At 39.5% G+C, this 11,689-nt stretch overlaps 1 protein-coding gene across 2 annotated transcripts in view; it reads right to left on the minus strand.

Annotated features, from left to right (window-relative positions):
• Nucleotides 1-767: 767 nt before the first annotated feature.
• The window catches only part of LOC118748954 (ubiquitin-conjugating enzyme E2 Q2), a 37,569-nt gene continuing 26,647 nt past the window's right edge, over nucleotides 768-11,689 (minus strand). Inside the window, exons 5-8 of one of the 2 annotated variants that reach the window (XM_036483718.1) lie at nucleotides 5,368-5,659; nucleotides 5,131-5,279; nucleotides 2,153-2,219; nucleotides 768-2,080 (exon numbers count right to left, since the gene is read on the minus strand). In XM_036483718.1, the coding sequence (XP_036339611.1) occupies nucleotides 2,049-2,080; nucleotides 2,153-2,219; nucleotides 5,131-5,279; nucleotides 5,368-5,659 (540 nt within the window). In that variant the 3' untranslated portion in view covers nucleotides 768-2,048. Of the gene's footprint in view, nucleotides 2,081-2,152; nucleotides 2,232-5,130; nucleotides 5,280-5,367; nucleotides 5,660-11,689 lie in introns of both variants that reach the window. The other variant, XM_036483717.1, reaches the window with a different exon arrangement.

The following is an 11,689-nucleotide window of genomic DNA, read 5'->3' on the forward strand; positions in this document are numbered from 1 at the left end:
ACATTTTAATTTTGGCCCCGGTTAAGGTGCGTCGCACAGAGGTCAAAGTTAAAATTACCCTATGAAAACGTATTAACCGACTGCAATCGGGACCAAAATTTATATGTGATATCTTCGACTTTAGTAGTATCGATTTTGGGTATTAAATGAAAAAAATATTTTTAATTTTTGGAGTCTCCATAGAGGCATCTGGCCTTTGACACACGCCTTAACCGACTCCAATCGACCGACCAAAATTTATACGTGATATCTTCGGCTATTTGAGTATCGATTTTGGGTATTAGATGAAAAAAAATTTATTTTAATTTTTTAAGTCTCTATAGAGAAATCTGAACTTTGCCACCTGTGTGACATGCCTTAACCGTCAGGACTAAAATTTATATGTGATATCTGTGACCACGGTACTACCGATCGAGGGGGTGAGACTGAAGAAAGAATCGTTCATTTGATTTTTTAAGGACCCCCCTAATGCACATACATATGAGCGACTTTAACTTCGATTAAAACTCGATTGCCAAGAAATATATTTTCTTAAATGAATTTAAACGTGATTTAACGGTGACGTTAAATAAATATCAACTTCAAATTAGTTTAAAAAAATATATAATTCACAGGTTAACGCAACCCTTTTAACTAATACTTTATTTTCCGTCGTAATATCTTGCCTAGTAATGTCATGCTTCGTCCCTAGAATATTAGATTTTATTTAAAATGTACAGAGAAAATTAAAAGAAAAGTCCTTGCTGACATAAACAAATTATTGCCGATTTTAGTAGATTTGTATACGATTTTGTTGAGTTTGCCCTTTATTTTCTTTTTTTTTTCAAGCATGAATAATGGCTCTCTCTCCATCATTTATAAAAAATACGGTCAAGCGCAAATTAATTTTTCAAAATTTACAAAATTTTCCTCATTTACATACACACTTATCGATCCAATACACTTCGCCGTTTCTAAATTATTATGTCTTAATATTTGAGTTAAAAATTAATATAATGTGATTTTACAGCCATTAGCTTTAAGCAAAATTAGTTGAAGCTTTGCATTTATTTAAGCTTTGGGGCGTATTCATTGTTAAAATAAAGTCGACCTAAAAGTACTTTGTATCTGCTTGCTTATTCCATTTGTCGTTTAAAAACTAACTACATTTCACATTCTACGTTCGTTCTTTATAACAATACACACATGATTTAACTGTTTTAAGGTAGTACAAAACACAGATTTCGATTCCAGGTGAGGGAAATTGCAACTAAAAATGTGTACATACATATGCATATATAGACAGACGACTGTACCTACATGCAAACAAATAAATTGAAATATATTATACATATATGTATTTATTTACACATATTCTTGATGAATTCTTCATTTTACCATCAATGCAACAATTATACAAAATGTATTTATTTTCTTTGTTTTTCAGTGCCTAACAAAATATTTTTTTCTTCACCAAACAGTGATTGTAACACCAAAAGTACACTAATGACAGCTTAGTTAAACAACATGCATATACAGAAGGTTTTTGTTTTTGAAATCTTAAGCGCATACTCTTGGTCTTTTCACAAAATGACAAACGAAAAATTTTAATAGGTGTAAAAAATATTCAGTTCATTTACAAATATTGTGGCTGTTGGTTATATTCCCCCTCACGTGTGTGGTATTGCTCCCTATATCCTATAAACCATATCTAAACGTATTTAATATTTTATAAAGTAGTTTTAAAAATTATGTTTAAAAGTATGTATATATGTTATATTTGCGCTTTCCTGCCAAGTGTTCACACATTTTTATGATTATTTGCTTACACCTTAATGTGTTCACCTACATTTTTTCTAGTTTTCTTATATGCATAGTGCCTTTTTTATGTATACATGGATAGATTTGTTTGCGTTTTATATCAACTATAATTTAAGTATATTTAATGTTTATATTTAGTTGTGTTAAACCAAGGATGTGATAAAAACGTGTATTATATATTATGTATGACAAACTACTCGCTATATGTAAGGGTAGAGAAAAAATCTTCGAATGGCATACTGCGTTTCTTAGCCATCTTCCTTTGGCGGGGTGAACCAGCCTAATAGAGAAAAAAAAGAAAAAAATGGAAAATGATGATTACTGTTGCGTATGCAATTAATATTCGACGTACCATTCTTCTCGTGTATTTGCACCAGGGACTTGAAGCTCTGCTGTGCGCGTGCCAAGCTGTACTGACCCTGTGATAAGGCCTAAAGTTGGGATTTAGAATTCCAAAACAAAAAACAAAATAGCAAAATCTCAAAAATGACTTAGAAACTACAGTGGGTCGCCACAAAATCATTGAAGACAGTACTCATATTTGCATATTAATTACTAGGTTAAAGAAAGTAAGGATTTTTATAATCGATATAGGAGAAGCCCTCCAGCCTGAGGTGTATAATATACACACAAAATTTTGTCATTACAGTATAAAACCTGAACAAATTTTTGCGTCTTTCGAGCGTTCCAGTTTAAATGAAACTCGTTAGTGTTTTTGAATAGCAAGGAATTAAAGAAATGCAAGCTTTAAAATAAAACTCGACACGATATTTAGCTTTAAGAAATTACTAAAGCGCAGATAAAAATGATATAAACCCATAGCAGAGCAAATGCGAGACTGGCGATCGATTTTTGTCAGATTTGTTTTGACTGAGTCAAAGCTTGCTAAATAGTAGCAAATGATTTAGTACACGAGTTGAATACACCCATTCTCAGTTATCAATGAACATACTCACCTTAAGTTAACAGCTATTTGAAAAGTGACATTTATGCTAAGTTTCCTGTTTAAACTTTCTTGCAATCATGAAATGGGGTTGTAATGCAGTCACGGAAAATCAATCGAAATTTTGTGCATCGTACCGTGAAGATATTCTAAGAGACTAGTCGAATTGTCGAGCGTGAAAAATCGTGGTGTGGCCGCACAGTGCGAACGCCATATGCCGCCGTAAATCGAATTGATTGAAAGTAGCTGCGCAAGCAGAAAATCATGGGTCGGGAAATGAATATAAACAAGGACAGCATTTCTCACATCAAGAAACATGACTTGGGACTCAGCGCGTAAAAGACACACACCTTACTTACATAAGCATTGAAACAAAGGCGTAAGTAAAACTTTAAAGCCTTGCTTCGACAGTACAACGGTCACATACTTAACTGTGAAAGAATTGTTCAATAAATAGAAGATAGTAGTGCGTATGCTCTGGTTAAAAATTCAAATTATATTAATAAGCTGTCTGATCAAGGCGAATTTATATAAGATGGTGTTACTAGACCAGCTGATTTTGTGAATGTGTTTCGCCTCAAAGCTTAGAATGTCAAATTGAAATATTTTGTTTGCTCTTCCACACACACTCTTACAGATTTTGACAGTTTAAGCCGCAAAAGCAAAAACAAAGTACATGTAAATTTTTGTTTTTGTACTCCAGCTATCACACATGGTTCTGCGATTGATGACATTAATAACACGGTGCTACAAAAAAGGTCATGAAATACACGCAAAACAAAACCTAGTGTGGGTTTTAGCTACGGTCGAGTACATCATGGAAACAGGTCCCGTATAGTTCCTGAACCCTCCATTTTTTATACCAAAAACCCGTTATTTTCGTACTTGATGCACTTACGTATTAATAGTTTGACTATTTTCCATCCGATTTCAAAAGTCGAACAAGTTTTGAAGAGAGGATTTATAGACCTCTCAAACGATGTGTGCATTCGCGTACACAAAAATCCAGCAAAGTAAGGGAAATTAAGAGATCAAACTGACATTTATTTTAGATGAAAAGCTGCTAGTTTCTACTGGAAAAATATTTGCCAGCAATAAAAACGGCTGATCGAAGTCATCTGTTTGCAAAAAAAAAGAATAATATTAAAAAAAAAAAGCTTTAGGCAAACTTGGAATCTACATTATTTTCATGTTTTCCGTTTTATGCTTTTGTATGTAAACAAAATTTCGATGAGCAAGTTGCAAGTTTTTGCAGGTTTTGCGTTCGCGTACTTTTGAAAGTATTTCTCTGCTTGAGGGAGAACAAATAAAAATTCATTTGAATTTTGCTGTTGCGAGTTTTCTGCTAGACGGATACGCAAATACACCTAATATATGGTAGACTTAGCTTGTTGGGAGTTTTCATCGGTTAAAATTTTTTAATTTTTTCAGCTTCGATCATCGCTATTTCAAAAATTTTTATGAAAGTTGCCAAATGTGTGGTATTTATCTAAAAGAACATTTATTTTTGAATAAATTGATACCTCATCTAATGGAATTGCATAAAAATTTCCAAATTTCATGCAGTCAGTTTGGATATACGGTGGAAGCCTCGAGCTCTTTTTAAAAGTTTACCAGTGTCCTCATGGAGGACAACATTTTTTCCTGCTGATTACTTCTTTCCATTGGCTTAGTATCATCAGTTGATTCAAGGTTTTGGTGTCAACCTGGGCTTTGCCTAGGTTTGTAGGCTTCTCCAGTTGCCCGAAGGCTCGATTTCATTTTAATTTAGAAGCGATTCATTAAATGTTACACTACCTAAATATCGATTCTCTTTTGATATTCAGCGCAATGTCAATGGTTGAAAACAGTTTTTGATGTATATTTGATTAAGCAGAAATGTTACGCCATTAAAGTTAGTTTCTTCCTTATTTAAACGTCTTTTTTTAGCATCGACATTTTCGGAAGAAAAGTCAATCGAACTAATTCTAGTTTACTTAGGAGCTCATCACCTTCAAAATCTCACAATTCCTTCTTTTATGGTAGTAAAATTGTTAATAGTTTGGTATTTCAATTCACTGTTTGACAAATCGCAAGACCTGCGAAGTTTTTCGTAGCTTCCTTTCTAATTAAACCCTTAGAGCTGTGTTTTGATTCCACGCGCGACTGAAGCGAAACGTTTTCCTATTAACCGTATAGCTCCCCATATTATATGAGTATTTTTCTGCATACCCTCCCTTCTGTCGCTTTTTCGTATCATTGGAGTTTGGAATTAGAGCACAACGATTGTGCCGATTTTTCGTTGCATCGATGCTCGCATTTATACTCAACCGAGCGCAAGAAGTTTAACTTCAAAAAAATTTGAATACTGTCCCTCAATGGTCATCCACTGTAAATAAGAGACTTACCTTTGTAGCGCCAAATTGTATTCTGGCTTTGCCTTTTACCAATGTTGCAGCTATTTGCATAATTACAGCTTCTACTGTGTAAGCGGAACTCCAGCCCTGTTTTGTTAACAATTCCATACAAATGGCACCGCCCACAAGTACATATCCGCCTGAAAAACAGAATAATATTCAAAATGTAAATAATGAAATAAATTTTTATCCATTTATAATTTGCTTTAAACCTCTTCTCACACCTACCTGATATTATCGGATGCACAACTCGCACGAATGGCGGTTCAAATGGATAGGTTTCTTTGAAAATAATATTCAGCAATATGCTATCTTTGCCCTCCTTCTCCTTGAGCATGACCAAGTCGTTGTGTAGCGGACTATCGGGATCGACTGATTTCAGGCGTATATTCCATTCGTATATCGAATCGTTTACCAACTCTATAGAGTACATATTACTCTTAAAAGAATCGGAGCGGTAAATGTCACGCAGCTCCTTCATGAGACGGTCGGTCGCTTGTACGGAACCGGAAACTGAACCCTGTAGGTATTAGCAGTAGAAAGATAAATTAAATCAAAGATGAAACTGCCGTGAAAATCAAGAAATTGCTTCTTGGATCGACCGATTAGCATAATATGATAACAATGAACTTCATAACATCGAGCCTGTAGGTATTGAATAACCTCTCTGAGTGGAGTAAAAAGTCATTGCGTATGTTTTTCATATTTTTTAATGTCGTTTATTTACATATCCATGGTCCTCTGCAACAAGGACATAATTCAAAACTAAAAAAAACCTTACTACTGAATACCGGCATATCTCCTATCCTGGTCTAGTAATAATAATAGATTCGTGTTTACACAATATCGTCGCCTGGGTAAAAGATTGTCGTATGTTAATTTCGGTAGATTGTGGGAAATCGCGATTGAAGTTTGCAATACAATTTCTCAAAAAGGCGAAGATAGATTTTCTCCAGTCTCTGAAAATGTGACTAGTTCACAAAAGTCTAAAATTATTTAATTTTTAATGTTTATTGTTAATTAGTTTTGAGTTTATGAAGGATTTTCTTTAATAAAATTTTGTCGTAAGCGCCATTTGTCCACAATTTGGTAGCCACTTTGTATGAAATACGACAAAATGTGGTCAAAATTTCTACTAAATTAACGACACTTTTTACTCAATATCTCGGAAACTAAAGGAGATATACAAAAATGGAGAACACCATTTCTAAGGTATTGATTAGTTTAATAAGACTGCAGTTTAATAAGACTAGCTAAACTTTTACTAAATTATCGAAAAAATTGTAGGCAATATCTCGGAAACTAAAGGAGATATCTAAAAACTGTAACATCAATTCAAACACCTTATTACAAAATATATAACTGCATCTAGAACTAAAAATCGTCAAAATGGCGCTTACGACAATCTTTTGCCCAGGCGACGATATGTTATCTAGCGTTGGGCTGAGCTTCTCCTCCGATTTTTAGCGTACGCTTTCTAACCAGTACACCACAGCGACTGCTTAATAAAGGCTTAGTAAGGATTAAGACAACTCTTGCGCCCTCGTTCGCGCACTCTGAGCAACATGAGCAACCCATGTGCGAGATGCGGTAACCATTCCGAGTGGAGCCTTGGGTCACAGCAGAAAGAGAGGGAGCTTCGGCGTGGTCACTCCGACTTATTCAGTTTAAGGGCTCACAGAAGTCTGCAGCGTCTGTTCACCGGATGTCAGTCTTGGAAGAGGCGCCTCGCTATATAAACGCGTATTCTGTTGCGAAACCACCCCAGTCCCACCATTGGTTTGTTCGCTGGTTTTGCGATCCGCCACGTAAAAACTCCTTGAAGTGAAGAACAAAAACAAAGCCTTTCCTTATGATGACGGCCACGGCAAACGTTTAAAGCAGAGGTGCTCAACAAATTTAAGTTACTGAGCCAAACGACAACAACGTCAATATCAATTAAAACAGCATCGTTCTGGGAATTGCAAAAACCCAGCTAACAAATCAATGATACAAGCATACGGCTGAGCCAATGCAAGCCAAAGCAAGCCAACTCGAGGCAGCTGTGAGTGAATGTCGATCGATTTGTGTCCTGTTAGTTTTTACTGAGTCAACTTTTGTTCGTTTGTTTTACTGTGGTTTTTGTAACTGCGCCAAAGTGAGCGACAGTGATGTTGTGAGCCAACTGAGCCAATCGACTGGATGAGTACCCCTGCTTTAAAGGACCACGACCCTTAATGGGAAAGGTGCCTCTGCCCGGCTGGCTGATGTCTTCGTAAGGACAAAAGCTGATATCACCGCCATCTAAGAAATGCTTTGGACGGGGCAAGGCAAGCAATGTCTGAGGCTTTGCGACGTCTACTACAGCTTCCATGTAAAGGAGCCCAAATTCGGTGTTGGATTTGTGGTGGGAGACTCCTTTGCCGAACACTGTTGTTGTTGTTGTTGTTGTTGTTGTTGTTGTAGCGGCTACAACAGCTCCGCCCAGAACGGTTAATATCTCAGTCGTTGTCGTCAAGCTCCACTAACGGAAGCCCTAAGAAGCGTGCAACCTCAATAGGGTCGGTTCACAGGGACAAAGGCGTTAGGGTTGTCGGGTTTTACGAGCATACGAAGAGATGTTTCGAGTCATCGGGTGTCTCCGCATGCCGCACAATCATTTGGCACATCTGCGTCTTATCTGCTCAGGTATGAGTTTAACCTGCTGCACTAGCCAGAGCGAAGTTGGGCTATTGTGGTTCTAGTCTCCCGAGGCAGATGAAGATCCGTCCCGTCAATGTCCGGTGGTTGTGCGCCTAGAACGGCATTCACAGGTCTGGAGTCTACATAACTCGAGACTGACTCCGTGTGAATGCGGCTCAGAGCCTGTCGATAAGCTGACGGGTCTAGAGGTTGTTTAATAACCTCTGGACTTCGTCCGTCAGTTCGTAGAGATGCCTCATAACCTGCTGGGCGAGGGCTCTTCTGCAAGCAGTTGTCTACTTGGGTGACCACGTCTATGGCTCCCAATAAGAAACTGCTTGCAGAGCATTGTGTTATGCTCCTTGACTGGGAGCATTTTCGACTCGTAGTGCAGGTGGTGTTCTGGCGACATCAGGAGGCATCCAGTCGCTGTCCGTAGTGCGGTGTTTTGTGTAGTCTGCAGCTTCAACCACTGCGTTCTACTAGTACCCGGCGACCACACTGGTGCTGCGTAGTTTAAAACCGGCCGGCCTATTGCCTTGTATGTTGCCAGCAACGTTTCTTTGTCTTTGCCCTAAGTTCAGTCGGCTAGGGACTTGAGGACCTTGTTGCGGCTCTGTACTTTGTTGACAATAGCGCTTGCGTGCGCAAAGAAGGGCAGACTGTCGAAGGTTACTCCGAGTGTTTTGGGGTTATTCACCGTCGGAATTGGTGTATCAACGACGTGAATCCTTCGTCCAGGTAGTGAACAAGGTCGCAGAGGATTTTGTAGGGGAGCGGGTTAGGCTCCTTGCAGTGAAGAAGCGAGAAAGCTCGGAGAGATACCCGTTTACTTTCTAACACAAGTCATCTATTCCATTCCCAGACGCCATGATCGAGCAATTGTCGGCGTAAGAGACAATCGCGATTCCCTCTGGTGGTTGAGGGAGCTTTGAAATATAAAAGTTAAACAGTAGTGGGGAAAGGACACCAGCGTGTGGAACCCCTGTCTTATTTTTCTGAGTTTGCTCGATTTGTCTCTAAACATTACTGACGAGTGTCGACCACTCAGATAATTCGCCGACCACCGTTTGAGCCTCTGTGGGAGAGAGGAGGCCTCTATGTCTTCTAGTAGCGTGGAGTGTCTGACGGTGTCAAACGCCTTTGACAGGTCCAACGCTACTAGAATAATTCTCTCACAGGGACGGTTGCAGTTAAGGCCTCGTGTTATCTGAGTGTTTATGGCGTTAAGTGTTGCTGTTGTACTGTGCTATTTACGGAAACCATGCTGCTGTTTCGCTGGGGTCAGGTGGTTCGTGAAATACAGGAGCAGCAAGGCCTCTAGTGTCTTCGGGCGATAAGATTCTCCTTGTTGGCTGGTTTCCCCGGTTTGAGCAGTGGGACCACTCTCCCCATCTTCCATATGTCTGGGATGATGAGAGCGGCCATTGACATATTAAGGACCTCCGTTAAGTACGCTACTCCCGCATATTCCGTCGGGACCCATGGCTTTGTAGGCTTTCGCCTTCCCGATGGCCACCTGAACTTCACCGCTAGTGAAAGCAAGCCTTCTAGTAACTCGACGCTTGGTATTGTCCGCCGGAGGATGCAGTATGAACTGCCGGCTAAAATAGTTCGCGCGTCGCTCCGGGTCCGGTTGACTAAAGCTTACTCAAACCAGAGGTCAAGTTACAATTCTTCAGATGCTCTTCCTACTTTTTCCGCTTATGTACGTTCACAAGCTGCCGAATCTCCGCATTGAGATCCCTGATACGGGGATTTCCTGGACCGGCCTGACGAAGGTTGCCACGTTCATCGGCTAGAACAGCCGCTTCAGCAGGGAAGTTTGGACGGAGGTCCGTGATGCATCCTGCCGGTTCGAAGCAAGCTGCAGCAGCAGTGACAACCCTGCGGAACTTACGTTCAGCAAAGTGGACGTCGGTTGGTGTGGGAAGCGCAGCGAAGGTGCTCTCAGTAAATTCCGCGAAGCCTTTCCAATCAACTTTAGAAAAGTTGGTTTAACGATCGACATGCTATGGGCAGATGGTCTGATGCCAAAGTCAGCATAGGTCGCCATGATACGCTGTTTATCATTAAAGTCACATACTACCATACGTATTTCACCTCTGAGGAGCGCACCTATATCAGGGTGATATCCTGCCCGGCAGCAAGTGACAGGGGGTATGTAAACGTTAAATATTTCGAGCTCAACATCGAGCGGTCGATAAGACGATACTGCACGGTATGGTGCGCGATAAACGCTAAGCCACCACCATTTCCTCGCTCGCGATCTCGACGGTGTACGTTGTATGCGGCACAATTCAAAAATATTGAATTGCTGTGAAACTTCGTCTCTTGGACCGCAGCTATCAATATATCATGCCTTCCCATGGAGGTTACCGCCCTGTGGTGGTAGTGGATGGCGTCGCAAATGGGGTTTGCGCAACACGGGCTCTCGAAGTTCCTCGTCCAATCTCGCGTGGTGCGCAGACCTGAACATGTCCCAAAGTGGCACCAGCCAAGGCAGGTGTTGCACTTGACTGATGTCACGTTACGGAATATCCTGGTCTGACATATCGTGCAGATTGTAGAAGGAACTAGGAGTTGTTAGCGGCGGCGTGTGTGGTGGTGCAGTTGTGTCTGTTGTGTGGTGTGTCGTGGTCTATTGTGTTGTTGTGTTGTGTTGCTGTGGTTTGTATTGAGCTGCTCAGGTGGACTGGGGTTAGCCGTTAAGGCTGCTCTGTTTGAGCAACAGGGGGCCACAAATGATTTGGTCCACTGCCGATGGGTCCGTAGTCCAGAGCAGACTCTGAGGTGACTCCACCCGTCGCTAGCATTCCACTTGACTGAGGTGGAGTTGTGGCGTAGTCGTCTGTGCCATACACAGCAGGTGTAGGTTTCTGGCCCTGGGTTTTGCTCGATGCCAGCCCTAAGCAGAAGAATATGTAGCAAACGTAGTCCTATGGGCGAACAACTTCTGAGATACTTTGCCGACCTAAAAGGCGTTAGATCGCCGAAACAACAGCCCTTGGTCGGGTAAAACCCGAGTACGGTCGTTCGCCCCGGTGAACGAGCGTCTAGCCACAAGCCGCATCAAAGCGAGATTCTTCAACATCGCGCTCATCTGCGCCCATGCCCCGACGGAAGAGAGGGATGAGGGATGAAAAAAAATTTGCATCGATAACTTAAAGTTGTGCCACACACTGGCTAGATGCGTCGGCCATGTGCATTCTTTCATATATGTATGTACCATTTTTACCGTTATATATTTTTAATCTACTCGTTTAATCCATCGGGTATTCATGCTTTATTTAAATTTAAAAAATTAAATTACTAAACCATTTTTTTTGCCTTTGTAATAATAATAATAATAATAATAATAATAATAATAATAATAATAATAATATGTAAGTTTTGAAAAAAGGTTTTGAACGAACCATTATATCACATTCCTGGGAATATTTTCGATACTAAACCTTATTAAAACAAAATATCGAAATTAGTTTCATATAGAAACAGTGTCATCGTTAATTAAGAAAGAGATGTTCCTTAATATCATAACTTTAAGACACTCACATATTGACTACATTTAAGTATTTATTTATTATTTTTAAATTTTAATTCTGTATAGTTTATTTCTTTACAAAAACGGTATGAAAATAAGTTTAAATCTTTGAACAACATTAAAAAAATCGACAGACTTTCGTAAAAATTTCGAGCTTTCTATTTCAATTTTAACTTTTAATATTTTGCAATTTTTTAGCTCATTCAATTTTAGTATAATAAAGTGCAAGTTTAAAGTAGCTGGGATTTAACGTAGATGTGTGGCATATTTTTGACGACGTCGGTCATTTTCTTCCATATTATCTAAGTATGTTCGAAGATTTTTTTTAATGAAGAAAATGAGCAA

The sequence above is a fragment of the Rhagoletis pomonella genome, unplaced genomic scaffold, assembly GCF_013731165.1.
Source record: "Rhagoletis pomonella isolate Grant_MI unplaced genomic scaffold, Rhpom_1.0 Rhpom_scaffold_00013, whole genome shotgun sequence".
Taxonomy (NCBI): domain Eukaryota; kingdom Metazoa; phylum Arthropoda; class Insecta; order Diptera; family Tephritidae; genus Rhagoletis; species Rhagoletis pomonella.